The sequence below is a fragment of the Chelonoidis abingdonii genome, chromosome 1, assembly GCF_003597395.2.
Source record: "Chelonoidis abingdonii isolate Lonesome George chromosome 1, CheloAbing_2.0, whole genome shotgun sequence".
Lineage (NCBI taxonomy): Eukaryota > Metazoa > Chordata > Testudines > Testudinidae > Chelonoidis > Chelonoidis abingdonii.
Genome location: NC_133769.1, coordinates 359747037 through 359765935, shown reverse-complemented (window position 1 = coordinate 359765935; position 18899 = coordinate 359747037). Strand labels below are relative to the sequence as shown.

Sequence of the window (18899 nt, the reverse complement as noted above, 5' to 3'; positions counted from 1 at the left end):
TCGCACAAGGGCTTGGTGTGTTTTAAACTCAGTATAGATGGTTTATTCCTTTGAACTATCACAAAGTTGATCCATTCTATTTGATCTTTTACCTTCGCTTCTAGTGCTCATGTACCTCTGATGGGAATGTGGTCTCCATTATAAGCTTTCGCTTTGTCCTGTTTGCCCATCATGTTCTCTGGTTTTTAATTTAGCCTTTTAATGCTAATATCTGAAACAACATTTACGAGAGTACTGGTGTCCAATCTGTAGATTGTAAGAGCCCATTAGTCTCTAAAGAAATTGTCCATTCATTTGTTCCTTCCTCTTCAGATACAGCTCCTAGATAGAGCTCCTCTCCTGTGTTGCTGTGCTAGCTTCCTGGATTACTTTATCAGCAGCACACCTGCCTTGCTTCTCTTCTGCAGTTGTTGATCCTGGTTGCAGACTTTGGCAAAATGATTGTATTTCTTACAAATATTGCAGTGCTTCCCAAACATTGGGCACTGTTGAGGTCTGTGTTTGTGTCCACGTTTCGTGCAGTCCTTGAAGCTGTTCCTTGCAAACTCTTGTGCATTGCTCCTCTGTGTTTTTTGTACTGACTTAGTGTTTACCAGGTTTTTTTTTTTCCTCTCATCACTCTGTCGAGAGTAACCGTGTCCTGTTTTCCTTCCATTATTTTTATTCTGTTGCGAGTGATTTCTGCTGCCTGATACAGGTTGTGCTACTTTATCCAAAATGAGGTCCATATCTTCCATTAGTCTTTTTTTTGCAGCTTTGGAGCTCTGATTCCTGTTACAATTGGATCCCTTATAACTGAGTCAATTAACTGTTCATCATCAGTTAATTGACATGCATCCGACCAAGTGGGTATTCACTGACAAAAGCTCATGCTCCATAACATCTGTTAGTTTATAAGGTGCCACAGGATTCTCTGCTGCTTTTACAGATCCAGACTAACACGGCTACCCCTCTGATACTTAACTGTTCGTAGTTGCAGATTTGGCTCGTTAGCTTCAGCTCTGTTAGGAATTCTTCAATGGACTCTCCTTCGTTTGTCTTCTAAGGTGAAACATAGACCTTTCAAATGTTTCATTCTTTTTAGGTATATGGCACTCTTCAACCTTCTGCAAAATTGGGTCATAACCTGACCTCTCTGCCTGACTTAGTTGCATTCTGTTAAAGACATCAACTGCGTCAAGTCCTGCAGTGTTTAAGAAGATTGCTAGTTTGTGCTCCTCCCTGTGTATCTGGCTAAGCTGACTCTAGACTGCTTTGAACTGGTTCTTCCTGGGCACAGTACATACTCCTAACTGGGACTTCCGCATCACACTGGGCCAGGAAAAGTGTATGTTTGCCTGGTTTATGATTTCTGTGAGTGCAAATGATCCATGCTAAAGCCACGCCTGGTCATTAAGCATCGTTGACAAGTGCTAAATTCACTAGGAATCAGTCAAAATGTACCAATATGTATGTATCTCTTCATCCTTGTAGCTGATACCTGTAATCCCTCATAACTCAAGCCTGACCTCAGATGTACAGTACCTTCCCTCTTAACTTGTGTATATTTAATTTTAAACATTAATTTTAATAAAATTTTTAAATCTGTTCTACAAATTGGTGGGCTCAGCTCAGGGATAGGAGTAGGAAAAGACGGCTCTAAGCCACCTTTTATGCCTCCCTCAATCCACAGTCCAATTGAAATGACCCCCAGTGTAACACAGAGCAACCTAAGGGCTGCTCTAAATTGTGCCAGCTGGCGGCCCTGTGGGGACCACTTCACTGGCTGAGGATCAAGTGGAAAACAGTGTGGGCCTGCTTTCCAATGTCAAAAGGGGTGGAAAGAAGGATTTGTGCCATTGAAAGGTTCCCCTAAGATGGAATGATGCAAAAGGCACTTTGTGAGGTCTGGGGATCAAGCTGTGTTTTGTCAGTATGAAACCTGGTTTCAGGAAAGTGCTGCAGTGAATTAATGAGGCAGCTATAGCCAGTGGTCAGAGTACTAGACTGGGACTCGAGACACCTGGATTCTATTCCTGGCTCTGCCACTGCCCAGTTGGGGGTTGGGTGGAAGTGAATGACACTTCCCTGCTTTTTAAAGCACTGTGAGATCTATAGCTGAAAAGTGTTGATAAGATCTATGTAGCATTGTTATTAATGGGTCTGTGGCTGCAAATATCAAAACAACTAATCTTCAGAAACGTGGCTTAGAGGCAGCTGGTGTTCTGTGTATAACCTCAGAGCCTGATCCCATCCCACTGAAGTCAATTAGAGTATTTCCATTCATGGGCTTTGGAACAGCCCCCAAAGCACTTCACATTGGCCTCGGGCATAAATAATGCATGTGTTTTCCAAGACTGCTGAGAGCGTGGGTGAGAGGAAGTGGACAACAGTGTCAGGAGAGGCTTTGCTGTGAGAGGAGCCTATCTTTTTTCCTTCCCTTGTTCGCTGCTTGTCCAGCAGCTGGTCTCAGTGGAGCGCGGTGTGCTCACAGCACGTTGGCGGTTGCGGCTCTCTCTCTGATTAATTGCTTTGACCATGATTTCTGTGTTGCTTTGTGAGACATTTGGATACCAACGACAGAAACCTTTAAAGGGATATTGTTGAGGTTGCTAAGCCTGAAAAATGACCTTTTAGATCTGTTTGCCAACTCTAGTGTCCTCTCTCCAGGGCTTTCTTCTGAGGTACACGACGTAAGTACCACGCAGTTCATTGCGAGTGTGTTTTTTGAAAGTGACCTTAAGAACGGATCCTGTTTGCACAGGGTGGGCTGCATGGAACTTGCAGGTCTTTGTGTGCAGGGTTGGAATCAGTAGCAGATACAAGTGTATCTAGGCCATGATTTTCAAAAGTGACTAGCAATTTTGGATGCCTCTGTTTCTGGATGCCCCACTTTAGACACTATACCGGGCCCTGATTTTCCGAGGGGAGATGCTCAGCACTTTCTGAAAACCACACCTCCCTAAGGCGCATCACGCCGGGGCCCTCAGAAATACTAACACTTGGAAAACATTGGCCCAAACATTTCTGATCACTCCATCTGACCCTTTCCCATCTCCTTTTGGAGCCGAAATTGTATTTGCTCGCCTGGTTGAGTAACTTTTATACAGGTTGTTTTGTCATTGTTGCGGTAAGGATGGGCAAGTTTATCTTGTGCCTGGGCTATTAAATTTTCTTGATGATTTTGCAAGCCTGAGTTAAACCAATATGTCCCTAACATGGCCAGTCATGAGACCACCAGCACTTACGCGCACACTACCCTTTGTGCGTACGGTTAGACCTACTGAACTAAATGGGATTAGTCATGTGCTTAAAGTTTAGTTTGTAGTGATGTATTTGCAGGATGAGGATCTAAATCACATCACTACCCAGCCGTTAGTCTAGAAATAAAGAGGACAACAACTCCCCTTCCAAGGACCCTGGATTGAATCCAAAGGAATTCACAGATCTGTCAACACCCCGTGAATAAGGGTGAATGATTTCAAAACACAGCAAAGAACTCCAGCCACTGAGCAGGCTGCAAAGCAAACAGGTGCAGCCCTTCAGCCAGCGAATCTCACAGAGCTAGAGAGGGCAGAGAAAGGAACCATCAGACGGAGCAGAAATGAGCCAACCAGGGCCCAGGAATGGATGGGTTCATCAGTTAAAGCCAGTTGCAGAAGCGTCTCAGACCTGGCCTCCACTCCCTTAGGAAGAGCTACTAAGAACTGCTCCCCGTCCATTGGGCAAAGGCTGTGGTGCAGAGATGGCAGCAGTGTCTGCCCTGCCTGGAGCAGAGTTGTATGGACTCCCCACAATAGTAACTTTAGGGGCAGCAATGGCTCAGCGGGAGCCGCCATGGGTGGGGTATGGTGGAGCTGGGCTTTATGGGCTCCCATGCAGAGATACCAGGCTGGACCTGCAGTAGGAAGGTGGCAGCAGCTGAAACTGGGGGCTTGTGACGTTTATGGGCTCTTCCTCTAGTGATTTCAGGAAGGGGCAACAGTGAAGAGATAGCAAGTGCAGGGAGGTTCCCTTTAAGCAAATGGTCCAGACAGAGGCTGGAATTAGGGCTACTGGTTCAGTGGGATGGTAAGTGCTTAGAGCCATCAGGTGGAGGCTGTGGTAGAGAGCGCACTGGATTAGAAATTGAGATCTAGGTTTTAATCCTAGCTTTGCCACTGCTGGGGGACCGTGGGCAAGTAACTTCCCTGCTCTGTGCCTCAGTCCTGCCCCCACCGCATCTATTTAGATTGTAATTCTATGAGACAGGGAGTGTCTCTTGCTGTGGTCTGTACAGTGCCTAGCTGGGGTTTCCAAGCATTACTGTAATAATGAATTGGCTGGGGTTTCCAAGCATTACTGTAATAATGAATGTTGCTAAGAGGAGGTATCCAGGAGCTATACGGACTTCTCTTCGGTGGTATTGGGCAGGGACCACTGCAGAAGAGGAGCAGCTGCCTTTCCCATGTGTTTAATGGAGCCTTGTGTGTCATCAGTCACAGGGTGTATGTTCCCTGCAGTGTTCTCTCGGATAATAGGTGGGAGCAGCCCCACCGTGAAGCCCTGCCCAGGTTACTGTGCCTCACCAGTGCTGTGCTCCCCCACTTGGGTCCCTAGGACGCCTGCAGGTATATCTCAGGGTTCTTTGTGCTGCAGTACGCTGAGCCGCTCTGACACTTTCCAAGTGAATTGTTGAGAACTCGTCTGTCCTTCAAGGGGGAATTGTGGGACGGCACTGGAGGACTATGAGCGCTCAAGTGATTTAGCCTGCATCCTCATTGCACAGTGGGCGGGTTACTGGCCGAGCTCTAACCTATCCCCTCATCCAGACCAGCTCACCTGGGTTAAAACACCACCAACCTCAGGTGAGAGGGTGTTTTGTGTGGGCAGAATGAGGGGTTTGGGTGACCCCTGAGTAAACTACAGTGGAGAGACACCCTTACAGTTCTGCCATAGCAGCATAGGAGGCTTGTTCCCGTCTCACCGTCTCACAGTAGAGAGTATGGTGCTGTGGGCCAGAGAAGGATAAGCCTATCTGACAGTCTGGACTACTGCAGCTGCTTTACCCAGGACTCCCTGAGCTGGACCCCTCTGGAGTGATCAGCTTGGCAGAGGAACTGGAATGGTCTGTTTCTGTTAATGGAAAGTGATCTTGGCATGCAGTCTGCGCATGGTTATTTCCCCGCCCCACATCCTGCAGACAGATGGCTTTAGATGAAGTAGACCCCTGCTTGAATCCAGGGCAATACTCCGCTTCTGGATATATTTACAAGGGGACAGTGACCAATTAAGAAGCCAGTTACGTCGGGTGATTTACTGAGCACATCCCGCTATGGAATCAGACTGGCAGAAAAGTGCAAGGAGGGTGGTTTCTGGCTTAACTGTCACTGAAATAATGGTGGGGAAAAACCAGCAACTCAGCACTGGGGAAAGAAGAAGAATAATACAGATGCTTTTCTGTAGGAGACGGAGTCACGCCATGAAGCACAAAATATAACATTTGCTCCAATAAGTTTGCTTTTCATAATGGACTTTAAAGTCCAAGGGCCGGGCACTCATTTGGTGTACAGTGGCATGGCTCCATTGAAGTCAGTCACTTTTGGGGTGTGTCTCTGTCACTATAAATAGTTCCTTCTTTTGCCTCTTGTCATGGGGCTGTCACTGCTAGTCTGGCATCTCCTGATCTTTCTGGGTATTAGGTTGAGGCCAGCGCCTCCTGTGCACAGCTTGCACACCATCACTGCATCTGCCTGCGGTCCCTCTCGCAGCCTCAGGAACTCTTTGTGGCTCAGCCCTCTGGCTATGTCACTGTTCCCCTCCTCCCCCTCTTTCTGGGAGAAGTTTAAGCTCCTAGTCCAGCCACTTCCCCAGTGGTGAGTGAGGGGAACCTGGGCCCACCCGCTACTCCGGGTCCCAGCCCAGGGACACCCCGAACTGCAGTCACTTACTGAGTTCCTTTGCCTCTGCTATCACTGCATTTCGCTGGGTCACGTCCGTGCAGCCACAGCACCCTCTTCAGTCTCAGCCGCACCATCTCTTTTCCCCAAGCTCCTGTCTGCACTGCTCTGTCCAAGGGGCTACAGGGTTACAGCCCACTCCAGACATAGGTCACCCTCCTCCAGCTCCAGGCAGCTACTGACCCTGCTCTGCCCTGAGGCTCTTTTTATATGGGACCTGATTGGCTACTCCTCACAGCCTCTCTCTTATTGGCTACTTTTCGTGCAGCTTCCCTAGGGCTCTATTAACCCCTTACTGGCCAGTGTGGGGCAGATGCCTCATCACACCTGTACATAGCACCTTTCATCCAGAAGGACCCAAAATGCTTTAAAGGCTCTGGGTCTGATTCTCAGCTCTACCCAAGTTCCACTTAACACAGAAACAGAGGGGAGGGGAGCAAATATGACTTTAAGCCAACTTTTTGCCTCCCTGTGTTCTAAGGTCACCCCCCCCCCTTTCCTGGTGTAAATTAGAGCAGTCTCAGGGCTGCCCTAACTTACCCTTAATGGCCAGTGGCCCAGGGTCTGTTGAAGTAGCCAGTATTAGCCAAAGCACTGTAGCAGTTTGGGCATGCTCCTTTGCCGCACCCAAAACATGCTCCATACGCTGGAGACTACAAGGGGGAATCCCCCTATCCCTGTCCTGGGGTAAGCTGGCACAGCTCCATTGACTTCAGTGGAATCGAGACTCAGATTGCTCAGTGCCCACACACTGCAGCGGTGGGTGCTATCGCAACACCCGGATGGAGACATTTTCTCTTTCCCCAGCACCCTGACTTTGGGCTCCATTTCCCTCCCAGATTCTTCATTGGTTATTTGTAGTGCAGTAGCACCCAGCAACCCTCGTCACGGACCAGGAGCCCATTCTGCTGAGCACTGTGCACAGAATAAAAGGACCCAGGAGCTAGTTTCTGAGACATGATCCTACACATGCTTGTAGCTAAGAGGGGAATACTACAAAATCTTACTTGATTTTGAAATCTTGACCTGTAGGGTCCTCTAATGCCACCCAGACTTGTCAATCCTTTCAAGCAGAAGTCCCCAAACTGTGGGGCGCCCCCCCCCCGGAGGGCACAGAGGAACATTTGGGGGGTCTGAGAGAGCCCGATCCAGGAATGGGATGGGGAGGGAGCTCCACCCAGCCCCGCTCTGCCCCAATCTCTTTCCCAGTCATGGCCCTGCCCCTGCCCCCAGCCTCAATTCAGTTCCCTGCCCCAACCCCAGCCTTGGCTCCCGGCTGGAACTCTGCTCCCAACCCCAGGCATGGCTCTGCTCTAGCCCCAGGCCCGCCCCCAGCCTTAGCCCCTTTACCCCTGTCTGCATCCTCCCCCCCTCCCACCAGAGCCACATCCCTGTTCCCAGCCTGGGCTGGTGGGGGGCGGACAGGGCTAAGAGGGGCACAACCCTGAAAAGTTTGGGGACCACTGCTTTAAAGGGAAGGGCAATTGCAGGCTGTGCTCCCAAAGAGTTGTTTGCATGTGGACACATCTACAGTGGTGGGTAGAAATGGATTTTAAAAGACAGCCGGGGACAGCGTGTGGTCCTGATCCATAGCAAAAGCTGTGCTAGGGCTTATCTCACGTTTCTTGGCCATTCTTGTCTATGTAGCTTTGTGGTGCAGGGACTGGCTCTTACTGTCTGGCTCTACAGCACCTAACACACTGCAGCCCTGTCTCAGATATAAATCACCGCAGCTCAGGGCTCTGGTGCACCAGGGGCTTTTGTTACTTGGTTGGTTTGGTGGCTATGTTAAGTTGGTGGAGGCAGGGAGGTCCGTTGTGTCGGGTGTGGGACCAGGACACGTGAGTTCTGGGTTCTACTGCCAGTGCTGCCATTGACTCCACTGGGTTAGATCCCAAGAAGCCTGTTGCATAGGGTGGCGCCAGGCAGTGCAAAAGTAGCATATCCTGAGCCTCATTCTGGAGTAGCTGTGTGTGGAGCTGGACCCCATGCGGTAATAAGAGCACCATGAAAGGTGCTGCCGCCAGGGTGAAATGGTCGCTGGGGATCGGCACGGCGCAGAGCAAGTGCCAGGCCCCCTTATTTCTGTCCTTGCCCTCTAACTTGCAGCTGGGAGTGCAGGTGGGTAGGAGCTGGGACGTTGGCTCTGTGCTGCTGGAGGATCCTCTGCTGGCTCCCTGGCCAGTTTCCAGCCGCAGCCGTGTGGTACTGCAGGGTTAAAATCCCAGCCCCCGCTGAAGTCAATGACAAAACTTCCACTGATTTTAAGGGGGCCAAGATTTCACCCCACCACCTGTTCTTGAAGGAGTCACTTGAACTCTGTCTCACTTTGCTCGCTGGTGCAATGGCGTTCACTGTGATGGGGTGGAAAGTGCTGTATGAGCAGTATGGGGAGTGATGGTTATGAAGATGCTGGGCCAGAGGCACCAGCATGCGTTGCCTGCTTTGTGCTGCTCCGGCAGAAACAGCTGCACCAAGTTTATGCCCCTCTGGTGTAAAGGAGCCAGTGAGTGCTGGTGAATCTGGCCCAATGCATGATGGCTGCATCCTACTGGCCTTCCCCATGTGCATGTTTCCACTGGGGTCAGTGGGACTGCTCACGTGAGTCAGGAGAGCAGGACAGACCCCGTGGGCTCATTTATTTTACATACACTGTGGCCCTGTCTATAAGGGTATTCAGTTGGCTATAAGATGGACACTTTCTCCTTCTCCAAGTAGCTCACTGGCATTCAAACCCAGAATTTGTCACTGCTGTTAAATAATGCCTGTTCTGTAAACATTTGTAGAGAGGAGGCCTTGATTGATTGAAAAACCACCTTCTTGCCCAGGTAGAGGCAGGTTAGCACCTTGAGAATTGTTTGAGCTGGTTGCCTGGGAGCCTGCGCTCCGCCCTTTTAGGCATGACCCATAAGGCTTAACACAGCCCTGGGTGCATGTGTTTGTGTCTGACTCTCCTGATCACACACAGCCTGACAAGAGAGTGACTGACTCACTGATTGCCTTTCAGGTGGGGCTGTGTTAATGTTAGAATTCACCTGGCTTCCTTCTCTCAGAGCCAGGCAGTGCGGGGTATGTGTGTGATAAACCAGCCTCGAGGGGAAGTGTCTGCTCTTGGCCTTACAGGGTCAGTGACAATGTCGCTGCGTCCTCCCTTCTCCTTTCCCTCTGAAATCAAAAGCGTGGTGGTGTCATTCACCTCTGCATCTGTAATGTGCCCTTTGCCAGAAATCCATCTAGAAAAAAGTGGGGAAAGTCCTTGGTGTTTTTCATGCAGGGTGGATTTGATTTAAATGTAGTCAGGAAAACTCGATTTAATCATGGATTTCTACATAAAAGTGCATTCTTGTTAGTTCTTATACCCTTAATACATATTCTTCACAGCTCAGAGATAAATGTAGGTTTTATTTTTAGAAGGTACACACTATACATTTTTAAATTGATTTATTTTGAAAACTTTTCAGATTTGTTTTACAGGTATATCAGAAAATGAATGATTGTTTGGTTATTTCATTTACCAAAGGTAACTGAAGCAGATATTTATGAGGTCACTGGGAGGTGAACTATCTCCAATTCAATGGGTTAATCATTAATATTTGGAGGATTTTCTAGCCATGCTGTATTAGGAGGAGAACATTACCAGACAGGCTTTTAAATTTTTTTATTTAACTGAAACGACAACATTATGTATTCTGGATTTTTTTCCTCAACAGCAAACATACAATATTTTAACAAAACAAACATATGAATTTTTGAATTTAGTTAAACATTCAAGGTTTTTAAAATCCAGTTTGTTTTTGTTAAAATTGGTTTTTAACTAAAATAGTTAAATGAAATATTAAAAAAAAAAAACAACCAAAAATTAAATCAACTATGTCAGCCAGGTCAACATGAGAAACTTAAAATATTGGCTTCTGCAGCTAACTCAGTCGTCTTCACCATCATTTTCCTGTTTGTTCATAATCTGCAAGAAAATGAGCTGGAGATAGGGCTTGTCCCATTCGTTTTTTTAATGCTTGTAATTTAACTCTGTCATTGCATATTGCTCTTTTTTAAGATCTCACTCAGTTCTTCCAAATTTCAACAGATTCGCATAATGAAATCAGCTATTTCCCTGCATTTTTGTTCAAGGCTGCAGAAATAGCTTCAGGATACTCGGGCGCATGGCTACACTTACATTTTTGCAATGCGCTGGTAGTTACAGCTGTGTCGTACAGGCTGTGTAGGGCCAGACGCCGTGGCCAGTGTGGCCGCACACGGAGGCAGCAACCGCAGCGGGCAGTGGTGGTCACATTTGCAGACATTTTTGCAGCGGCGTGGGAGGGGTGCATGCTGGGCAGCTATGCCGCGTTCAAGTGGCTGCAAACAGTGCTTTTCAAAGAGGGGGGTGGGGTGGGAGTGTGAGCAGGGAGCTTGCGGGAGACAGAGAGAGTGATTTTTGGAGCAGGACACTGTGACAGCTCCACTGACCTTGGCAAGTTCAAAAGCAGGGGCGGTGGGGTGGAGTGTACAGCGGAGAGCGTCGGTGGTAGACAAGCTAGGGATTTTTGGAGCAGACACTGTACAGCGTCCTGCCTGCAATTATGGCCATGTAATAAGCTTCTGTCCCAAATCTGGACCTTAGCGTCAAAAGCTGGGTGCTTAGCATGAACCTCCCAAGCTTGAATACCAGCTGGATCTATCTCGCTGCCACTAATCAGGATTGCTGACGTACCTGATAAACCTCTTGGTTCCCCAAACCTTTCCCTGGGGACTCCCCAAGACTCAGATGCCCTGAAAGCCTCCAATAAACGGGAAATAACTCACTTCCCTTCCTGCTCTTACTTCCTCCAGATGTTTCCCGCCCTGGGGATACTAGGAGAATTTCCCGCTAATCCTTGAAAACAAAAACAGAGAAGACGATTTACCTGTTCCCCCGCCCTCTTCTTCCCCCCTCCCATCTTCCCTGAGAGAGACAGTACCTCTGCAGCAGAGATTCTAGCCCCTGTGCCTTAAGCTAGAAAGAAAATCAACAGTTTGTAAAAAGAAAGCTTTATAAAAAAAGAAAGAAAACACAGCTGACATTGATCACTGCATCAAGAGACATAACACAGGGCTATGTGCCTTAAAGAAAATATGATATAAATCAGCCTTATCCAAAAGTATCCAATTTAAAACATTCCAAGCACACCACACATGTAAATACAAAATCATATAGTAAACCTATTGCTTTCCTTTGTACTCACAACTTGGGAACAGAAGGGTAGAAGAGCTTTGGGATAGGAAAAAAAAAAAAAGAAAACCTCTTCCACTCATAAGCCCAAGAAAACAAAAAAAGGCAGAACAAAGACAAAGACATACACAGAAGTTCCCTCCCGTCTTCTTGAAAAATCCGGTTTCCTGATTGGTCCTCTGGTCAGGTGTTTTGGTTCCCTTTGTTAACCCTTTAACAGTAAAAAGAAACATTAACCCTAGCTATCGTTAGCAGCCATTCCCCCACTCCCCTCTTCAATCACCAAATGTAAGACAAGCTTCGACCAGATAAGCAGCTTCTCGCGCGGGGGCGGGGGGTAGGGAGGGAGTAAAGACTCAGCTTCGGCTCGCTGCAGCAAGAGCAGCTGTGTTTGTTTTTGTAGATAAGTAGCTCCGGGGAGTACCCTTTCCGTTTAGTTGTATACAGGGAAATTCGTGGGAACTCTAAATACCCTGGGAGGCATAACAGCGCTGGTGAGTGTCCACACCTGATGAGCAGCGCTGCATCAGCAGCACTGGATTTGCTACACCTGTAGCGGACCAGGTGTACAGCCAGCGCTGCAGGAAGGGAGTTGCAGTGCTGGCTGAGCTCTGTAAGTGTGGACACCTGGTAAGTTGCAGCGCTGTAACCCCCTCACCAGCACTGCAACTTGCAAGTGTAGCCAAGCCCTCAGCATGTGTTCAACATTTCTCTTAAGCCCAGTGTTGAGAACTTTGGCTGTGACAGTGCCATCTATTTTTTTCATTATTTTGTTCACAAACTGTCATCAGATTAGTCCAGTTCTTGATATAGTGCTCAGAACTGTCCGCTACTGAGTTCCATTGCACGTCTTGTGGGAGAGTTAGCTTGGTTCCTCGCACTTTTTTTGGAGCGGCTGCTGCAGAGTGGTTGTTACAGAAGTATCTTGCAATTTCAACAACATTAGCCTTTTTCTGGAACACTGAAGTCTTCGGCTAGGAGGTGCATCAAATGAGCACTGCAACCGTATGATATTAGCTTGGGACTCTCTTTGCTCTCTTCTAAATAGTTCCTTCTCATCTTGGATGCATTTTCAACATTGTCTGTGACCAAGCTGCGTACTAGCCATTTGAACTTTTTTTCCAGTTTGTTATAGCTTTTTCTGCTACTTCTTGTAAGTATTCTGCTGTGTGTGCATTTCCTGATGTATCAATTGTTTCTGTAAGGAAGATATTCCCTTCTTCTTTTGTCAGACAAGTACATACAACAGGATCATTGTGGACATTGCTCCACCCATCAAGACTCAGGTTAACCGTTTCACCCCCTAGACCTTTTGCACGCTGCTCAATTTCTCTTTCATGCACTTTATCCAGCAATTTGCCAGCGACATCTGCTCTGTTGGGTGGACTGTATCCTGGTCTTAACGACTGAACCATGTTAATGAAGTGTGGGTTCTCAATCATACAGAAAGGAGAGTTTGTTGCATAAATAAACCAGGCATTTTTTTCATCAGTTGCCTCTTTTTGTAATCTGCTGGTTCTTATCACAGGCTTATCTATCGTTGTTTCTGGATGACGGAATTTTTTTTTTTTCTTTTTGCTACAAGTGATACACTGTTGGCTATGTGACATACATGATGTGACTGAAACACTATCATTGGCAGATAACTCTGAAACTATAGAAAATGATGGTGATCTTGAAGATGGATAGTCTTCAGAATCCTGTAGGTTGAGGATGGATTCTGCTAAACAAAATAAGTCAATGCAGTTATTAATTATTATTACCATACTACTCATTTAGTATTACTCATTGCATTCACTGACACTCAGTACTACTTTAAAGGTGAAATTGTAAAAGGAAGATCTGTCGATTTCAGCTATTTATTTTTTATCACAACTGCATCTAAAATGATAGTACCAGAGAGTAACAACTATATTTTTTGCTCAAACATGAGAATTCAAGAATAGCCCAGAAGGAAGACAGGAAGTACTTAAGAAAGAAGTATGAAATAAAAAAGTTTGCCAACCGGAAGATCCTGCATGTTCAGACATGTTCCTTTCATCATCTTCAACGCAGCTTCCTCCTGAGAAGGAACACTTCCTGTGATGTTGTTTCATACAGGCAACCAGGCCTTGCATTTCTTTGTTGCACTATTTGCATTTCGCACGCATGTTTTATGAAATATTTCATGGAATAGAATATCAGGGTTGGAAGGGACCTCAGGAGATCATCTAGTCCAACCCCCTGCTCAAAGCAGGATCAGTCCCTTGACTGATTTTTGCCCCGATCCCTATGTCTGTCTTTTCCACAGGTAGAGGAATTTCATTAAAATATTTCCCAACTGGGTCTCTTTTATGGCCTTCTGCCATTATAGGTTTTCCCTTCTAGTGAGAGAAGGATATGGTAGATCTCAGATCAATGAAGGCTACACTCAGAAAGACCTCAAGACTTCTGGAACATGCTGCTCAAACAGTTTCACTCTTGTACCTCCAGACTTCTTCTCCTTGTCCAGATCTGTTCTGCCCTCACCAATCTTCTATTCATTGAACTTTTTGAAACTTGGCATTTTTAGAGAGAAATAAGGGATTGACTCTGTGTACACAAATTTGCAGAGGGACAATAAGGTTGAGGTCTGTTATTTCTCACCTCTATGTATTATTTATTTTAAAACATTTTTGCTGTTAACAAGCATATTATCTCTGGAGACGCAAATCCACAGTTTGAGAACTGCAAAACTAAGCATCTCTGATGGTATCTTCTAGACTGAGCACTGAGTTCCATTGGATAGATAGAAAGATTAACCTAAATATTCTATCCAGAAGCCCCTGGAACCCCATAAGATTGGGTCCCTAATCCATGAACTATTGGAACTCATTTACAAAACTTTTCTTAAACATTACATGAATATATTGTCTCAGTTTAGAGGAAGTGGAGTGGCGCAGGCCAAGGGATGTGCTGGCCGCCACTTTCTGCTGCCCCCACTGGCCTAGAGCGGCGAACTGCGGCCAGTGGGAGCCGCGATCGGCCGAACCTGCGGACGCAGCAGGTAAACAAGCTGGCTCGGCCTGCCAGGGTGCTTACCCTGGTGAGCCGTGTGCCAAAGGTTGCCAACCCCTGCTATAAAATTAGAATTTATAATCCCTATTCCATGATGAGATATCGTTGAACTATCATGTATCTTAGTTTTAACTATCTTTAGCTAGGTTTTTTCCTCAAAAAGCATTTTATCAAAAAATCCGATTTAAATTTAAAAAAAAAAATCCGAGTTTTTTATTTTAATTATTAAGTTTTATCCACCCTGTTTTCATGGCTTTTCCTAGCCATTTCCCTTCAGCCTTTACAGCTCACCCTCCTGCTTTAGCGCTTGTGCTGAACCCTGCTGGTATGATCTCAAGAGCATGGGGCAGAGACCTGCATTAGGAGTGACTAGGAGGTGAGAGCAGATGATCACAATCCTCCCATCTAGCCTAGGAACTTATGACTCTGCCCCTGAGTATGTGCCAAAGTCTCCCCCCAGGCAAATCAAAACCATGTGTTTGTTTATTTGTGTGTTGTGGTAGCACCTAGGAGCGCTAGTCGAGCAGGGACTAATGCAATACAAACAATAACCAGTAATAATAACAGCTAAAGCCAGGAAGAAGCTGGAGGGGTTGACTTGTTAGGAAAGGCTAAAAGAGGAAAATATCTGTAGCTCGGCTAAGTGAAAACGGAGCTTAGGAGCAGAGGGATACAACCCACCTGTCTGAAGAGTGCAAAGGGCAAGACCGGAGAATGGGGTCAGTGGAATTGAGTTAAACAAAGGGAAAATGCATCTGAATGGCAGGGAAAGCCCCTTCCGAGCAGTCTGTTAGACCTTGTCTGCCCTGTGGATTTTTAGCATTTCTCTGGCAGTGCTGGTTCAGCTACACCCATTGCTAACAGGTACAGAATCTATTATTTGTATCACAGTGGCATCTAGAGGGCCGAGTTGAGATAAAGGCTCTGCTATGCCAAGCACAACACCGTACACATATTGTAGACAAGAGACTAGAGTCTGCCTTGTTTTGCTGCAGAGCCGACACACTTTCTGCAAAAGGTGTGTTGTAAATGGCTTGGCCCTTTCAGCTCGAGCAGTCCTCAGGTGATGGTGCTTGGCACCAAGAAGCAGTTTCCACTCTCAGTTGCACTTGGGGATGGCCCTGATCCCACATGGTCCGCAGGCACCTGAGTTGTCTTGTTAAAGTATTGGGGGCTGTTCATGAGCAAGTCACACGTGGGCTCGGATATCTTGCCAAATTAGGTGTAAATCTGGAGTGCCTCCACTGAAGTCAATGCACCAGTGCAACGGGGAGAAGAATTTGGTCCTTGGTTTCATCCACAGGTTGATTTTCTAGTCTGGATAGGATGGTAGCTGGAGATAGAGGGGTGTATGTGTGTGCGCCGGGGAAGGGGTGCACAGTGCCACTAGTGAGGACAAGGGTAACCCCAATTCTCAAGCCTAACCCTGCTGCCCATTCACCTTTTGTGGTTTTTTTCCCCCCCTCTCTTCCTCTAGGAGATCTGTGACAACCCCTATCTCTTTGTGGATGGAATCAGTTCCCATGACTTGCACCAGGGCCAGGTTGGGAATTGCTGGTTTGTGGCAGCCTGCTCCTCTCTGGCCTCCCGGGAATCTCTGTGGCAGAAGGTAAGGAAGTCCTTGTGCTTGGTGAAGGCACCTTTGCAAAGCTTTGGTGTCATGTGTTCTGGAAGTTAACAGGTCATCTCCTGAATGATGTCTCCTGCTGGTAAACGGTTTAAAATTATACACCTGATAAATAGCTCAGGCCTGATTCTTCTCACACTTAAATTGGTGTAAATCAGAAGTGACTCCACTGATCTCTGTTTCACCACACCAGATCTGATTCTTTGGGTCAGATCCTTAACTGGTGTAAATCTGTGTTTATTTTAATGAATTAACACCAGACCCAAGCTCAAGTTGTACATTTAGGGTCCAGATTTTACGCACGCCAAATTTTAGGATGTTTGGATCCAGGGGGTTGATTTGGCCCTACCTTTGTTTATATCTAATCCCTCTCTCGTTATTTAAACTGCATCCATCTCTGTAATATCTGAATTAATGCAGCCCAGACACTGCGGTACTGGGCAGAGTGCAGAGGTTCTCAAGACAGTTTTAATTACATATGGGGATTCTATCCCCTGAGTTATTGTCAGGCACCCCGAGGCTTGGAGATGGGTGGGGGAAGATGGGAATCTAACCCATAGTCTGGTTAACGTTACACAATCGCCTGTTGCAATATTTGAGCATCTACGAAGGATACGCGAGAGGAAGCTAAATCAGGGCTGAAGCTTGACTTAGGCTTTGTCTACACTAGCACTTGTGTTGGTAAAACTTTATTGGTCAGGGGTGTGGAAAAACAGCCCCCCACCCCACCCCCGACTGACATAATCTTCACCCACAAAAGTGCGGGTGTAAATGCAGCTTACAGAAGGCTTTCCCAGATGCCAGCTGCAGTAGGCAGCCAGTGGTGCCCTCTAGAGGTGTCAGACAGTAATGCCTGCCTTCGCCTGGTCTCCCCGTGCTGTACTGCAATGCAATATATTCCTGCCGCTCCTGCAGAGTATTCCCTCCTTGCAGCACTGTTTGCGAATGCAGCCCCTGCTCTGTGGGTGGGATCAAGGTGCTGCTGGGTGGCAGAGGGAACGTGGTGGCAAGCACAAGGTGGAATTTCGTGTGAGGCAGTTAAATTAATTTGAGAAAAATGGTATAACAGGAACGCTATGATGGAGGGAGGGAGGCATCTAATGGCTTTTAAAAGTTACAGAACTTGTAGAAAATAACGAGTCTCCTCTACCCACAGTTCTGCCGCCTCTGCCATCTCCAAAACACATGCTTTTATCATCTCTGGGCACATTCCTCACCTGCATCTCCTGTCCTGTAATGTTGCCTGGCAGAGGAACTTGGGGCAGACTGTACACGGAGAGCCAGATCATTCATCGATGTCAACAGAGCGATGCTGATGTACATCAGCTGAGGATCTGGCCTTGAATCTTGGGCTTCAATCAAGAAGCTAAGCAGGGGCCCCCAGACTGACTGTAGGCTGGTTGGTTCAAGGAATGCAAGCAGCTGTGTAGCATGGGCCCATTATAGTTGTTTGTGTATAGGGTGAGATTTACACCCTGGAGCATGAGCTTTGATTATTCTTATCTTAGCTGGTTCCTGTATTACAGGCAGAGAGGGATTAAGGTCTCCTGGGGCCCTGCGCCGGAACAAGTGGGGGGAGTCCAGCACCAGAACCGTGGCCCTGCCACACCCCTTCAGCCTGCGGTCCCACCCCTGTTTTCTTCCTCCCACCTCTTCTGCTGCAACCCCACCCCTGGTCCCACCCTGTTCCACCCCTTCTCCTGTGGCCCCACCCATTCTCCCACCCTGTTCTGCCCCTTGCCTTGACTCCACCCCTGTTCTGCCCACAGCCTCACCCCATTCAGCCCCTTCTTCTGTGACTCCACCCATTCAATCCCTTCCCTGTGGCCCCGCTTGCTCTTTTCCAGGTCCCACCTCCCCACTGTGGCCTTGAGACTGGAGACGTTCTGTGCCCCCACTGCAGTCCCAGGGCCATGGCAGGAAGCGAGAGCTCCTCTACCCCTGGGGCCATGGCAGGGGGAAGTTTTTCTGTGGGCCCCAAATTGGCCAAGGTCCCTGGGCACGAGCCCTGTTGGCCTGTGCAGTAGTCCGCCACTGATTACAGGAGTGCTGGATATGCTAAGAAGCTCATTAGCTGTGTTGCCTTCAGGAAGCCCTGTGCTGCTGCACTCTGCATTGCTGTGCTGTCTTAGAGCCTCATCCAGTGTCCGCTGAAGTCAAGTTTTGCCATCAGCCTCTGCGGGGAGCTTTTGGATGAGGCCCCAAGTTGCAGGCGCATAAGCTGTAATGTTCCTGTCCTCCTTTTTGTGCTGCTAGTAACCAAGAAGCAGCACAATCCTGATATTTAGCTTTTAAAGCATGGTTAGCCTAATCAAACCTCTGGACTGAACCTCTGTATTGGGATGTTTATTTGTTAAAGCATCCCTGCTTCCCCTCAGTGGGACCGCTGGCTATCTAATAGACCCAGTCACTCTCTGGGTAATCAATGAGGCTTTTCTAAGCTTTTCCCCCCAGTGACAGTTCACTACTTCTCAGGGTTTCTGTGTGTGTGAAGCAAGATTGGGCTTTTTTTTTTTTTTTTTAACTTTGAGGCTATTAAATGCAGTATACAAATTGCCTTTGCCATTCACCATTCGCTTCCGGTCCTGCCCTAAGAGCCTCCGATCTCGCAGAAGTAATGACCATTAGAGAGCTAATTATTTCTGCTTGCCTATCTCATTGCTGTTTGTCCCCTGGCAGTTCTGTTCTGTTTGTTCATAATTTTCCAAGCCCATAATTCTCAGGGGCTCCTGCCTGCCTGCCTCTTGTATCTATTTTTTTTTTTAAAGAGGAGCTGTGTTCAGGTCTGGGGCAAAGGCTAGAATCTTCTCCCAACACTCCCCTTTCTAGTAATCTGGAAATGCAGCAGCATTGTACATCACCGGCCAAGAGCCCACTGCAGTATTGCTTCTGATTCATAGATTTTAAGACCAGAAGGGAGCATTAGATTATCTAGGCCAGGGGTGGGCAAACTTTTTGGCCCGAGGGCCATGTTTGGGAATAGAAATTGTACGGCTGGCCATGCACGCTCAGAAAATTGGGGTTGGGGTGCGGCGGGCTCTGGCTGGGGGTGCGGGCTCCAGAGTGGGGCCAGAAATGAGGAGTTCAGGGTGCGGGAGGGGGCTCTGGG

The 18899-nt window shown here is 47.4% G+C and overlaps 1 protein-coding gene across 3 annotated transcripts in view; it reads left to right on the top strand.

The window, feature by feature from the left end:
- Positions 1-18899, top strand: part of CAPN5 (calpain 5) — a 135122-nt gene that overhangs the window by 66741 nt on the left and 49482 nt on the right. For all 3 annotated transcript variants that reach the window (XM_032771511.2, XM_075061801.1, XM_032771513.2), the window contains one exon: positions 15641-15772. In XM_032771511.2, the coding sequence (XP_032627402.1) occupies positions 15641-15772 (132 nt within the window). The remainder of the gene's footprint in view (positions 1-15640; positions 15773-18899) is intronic.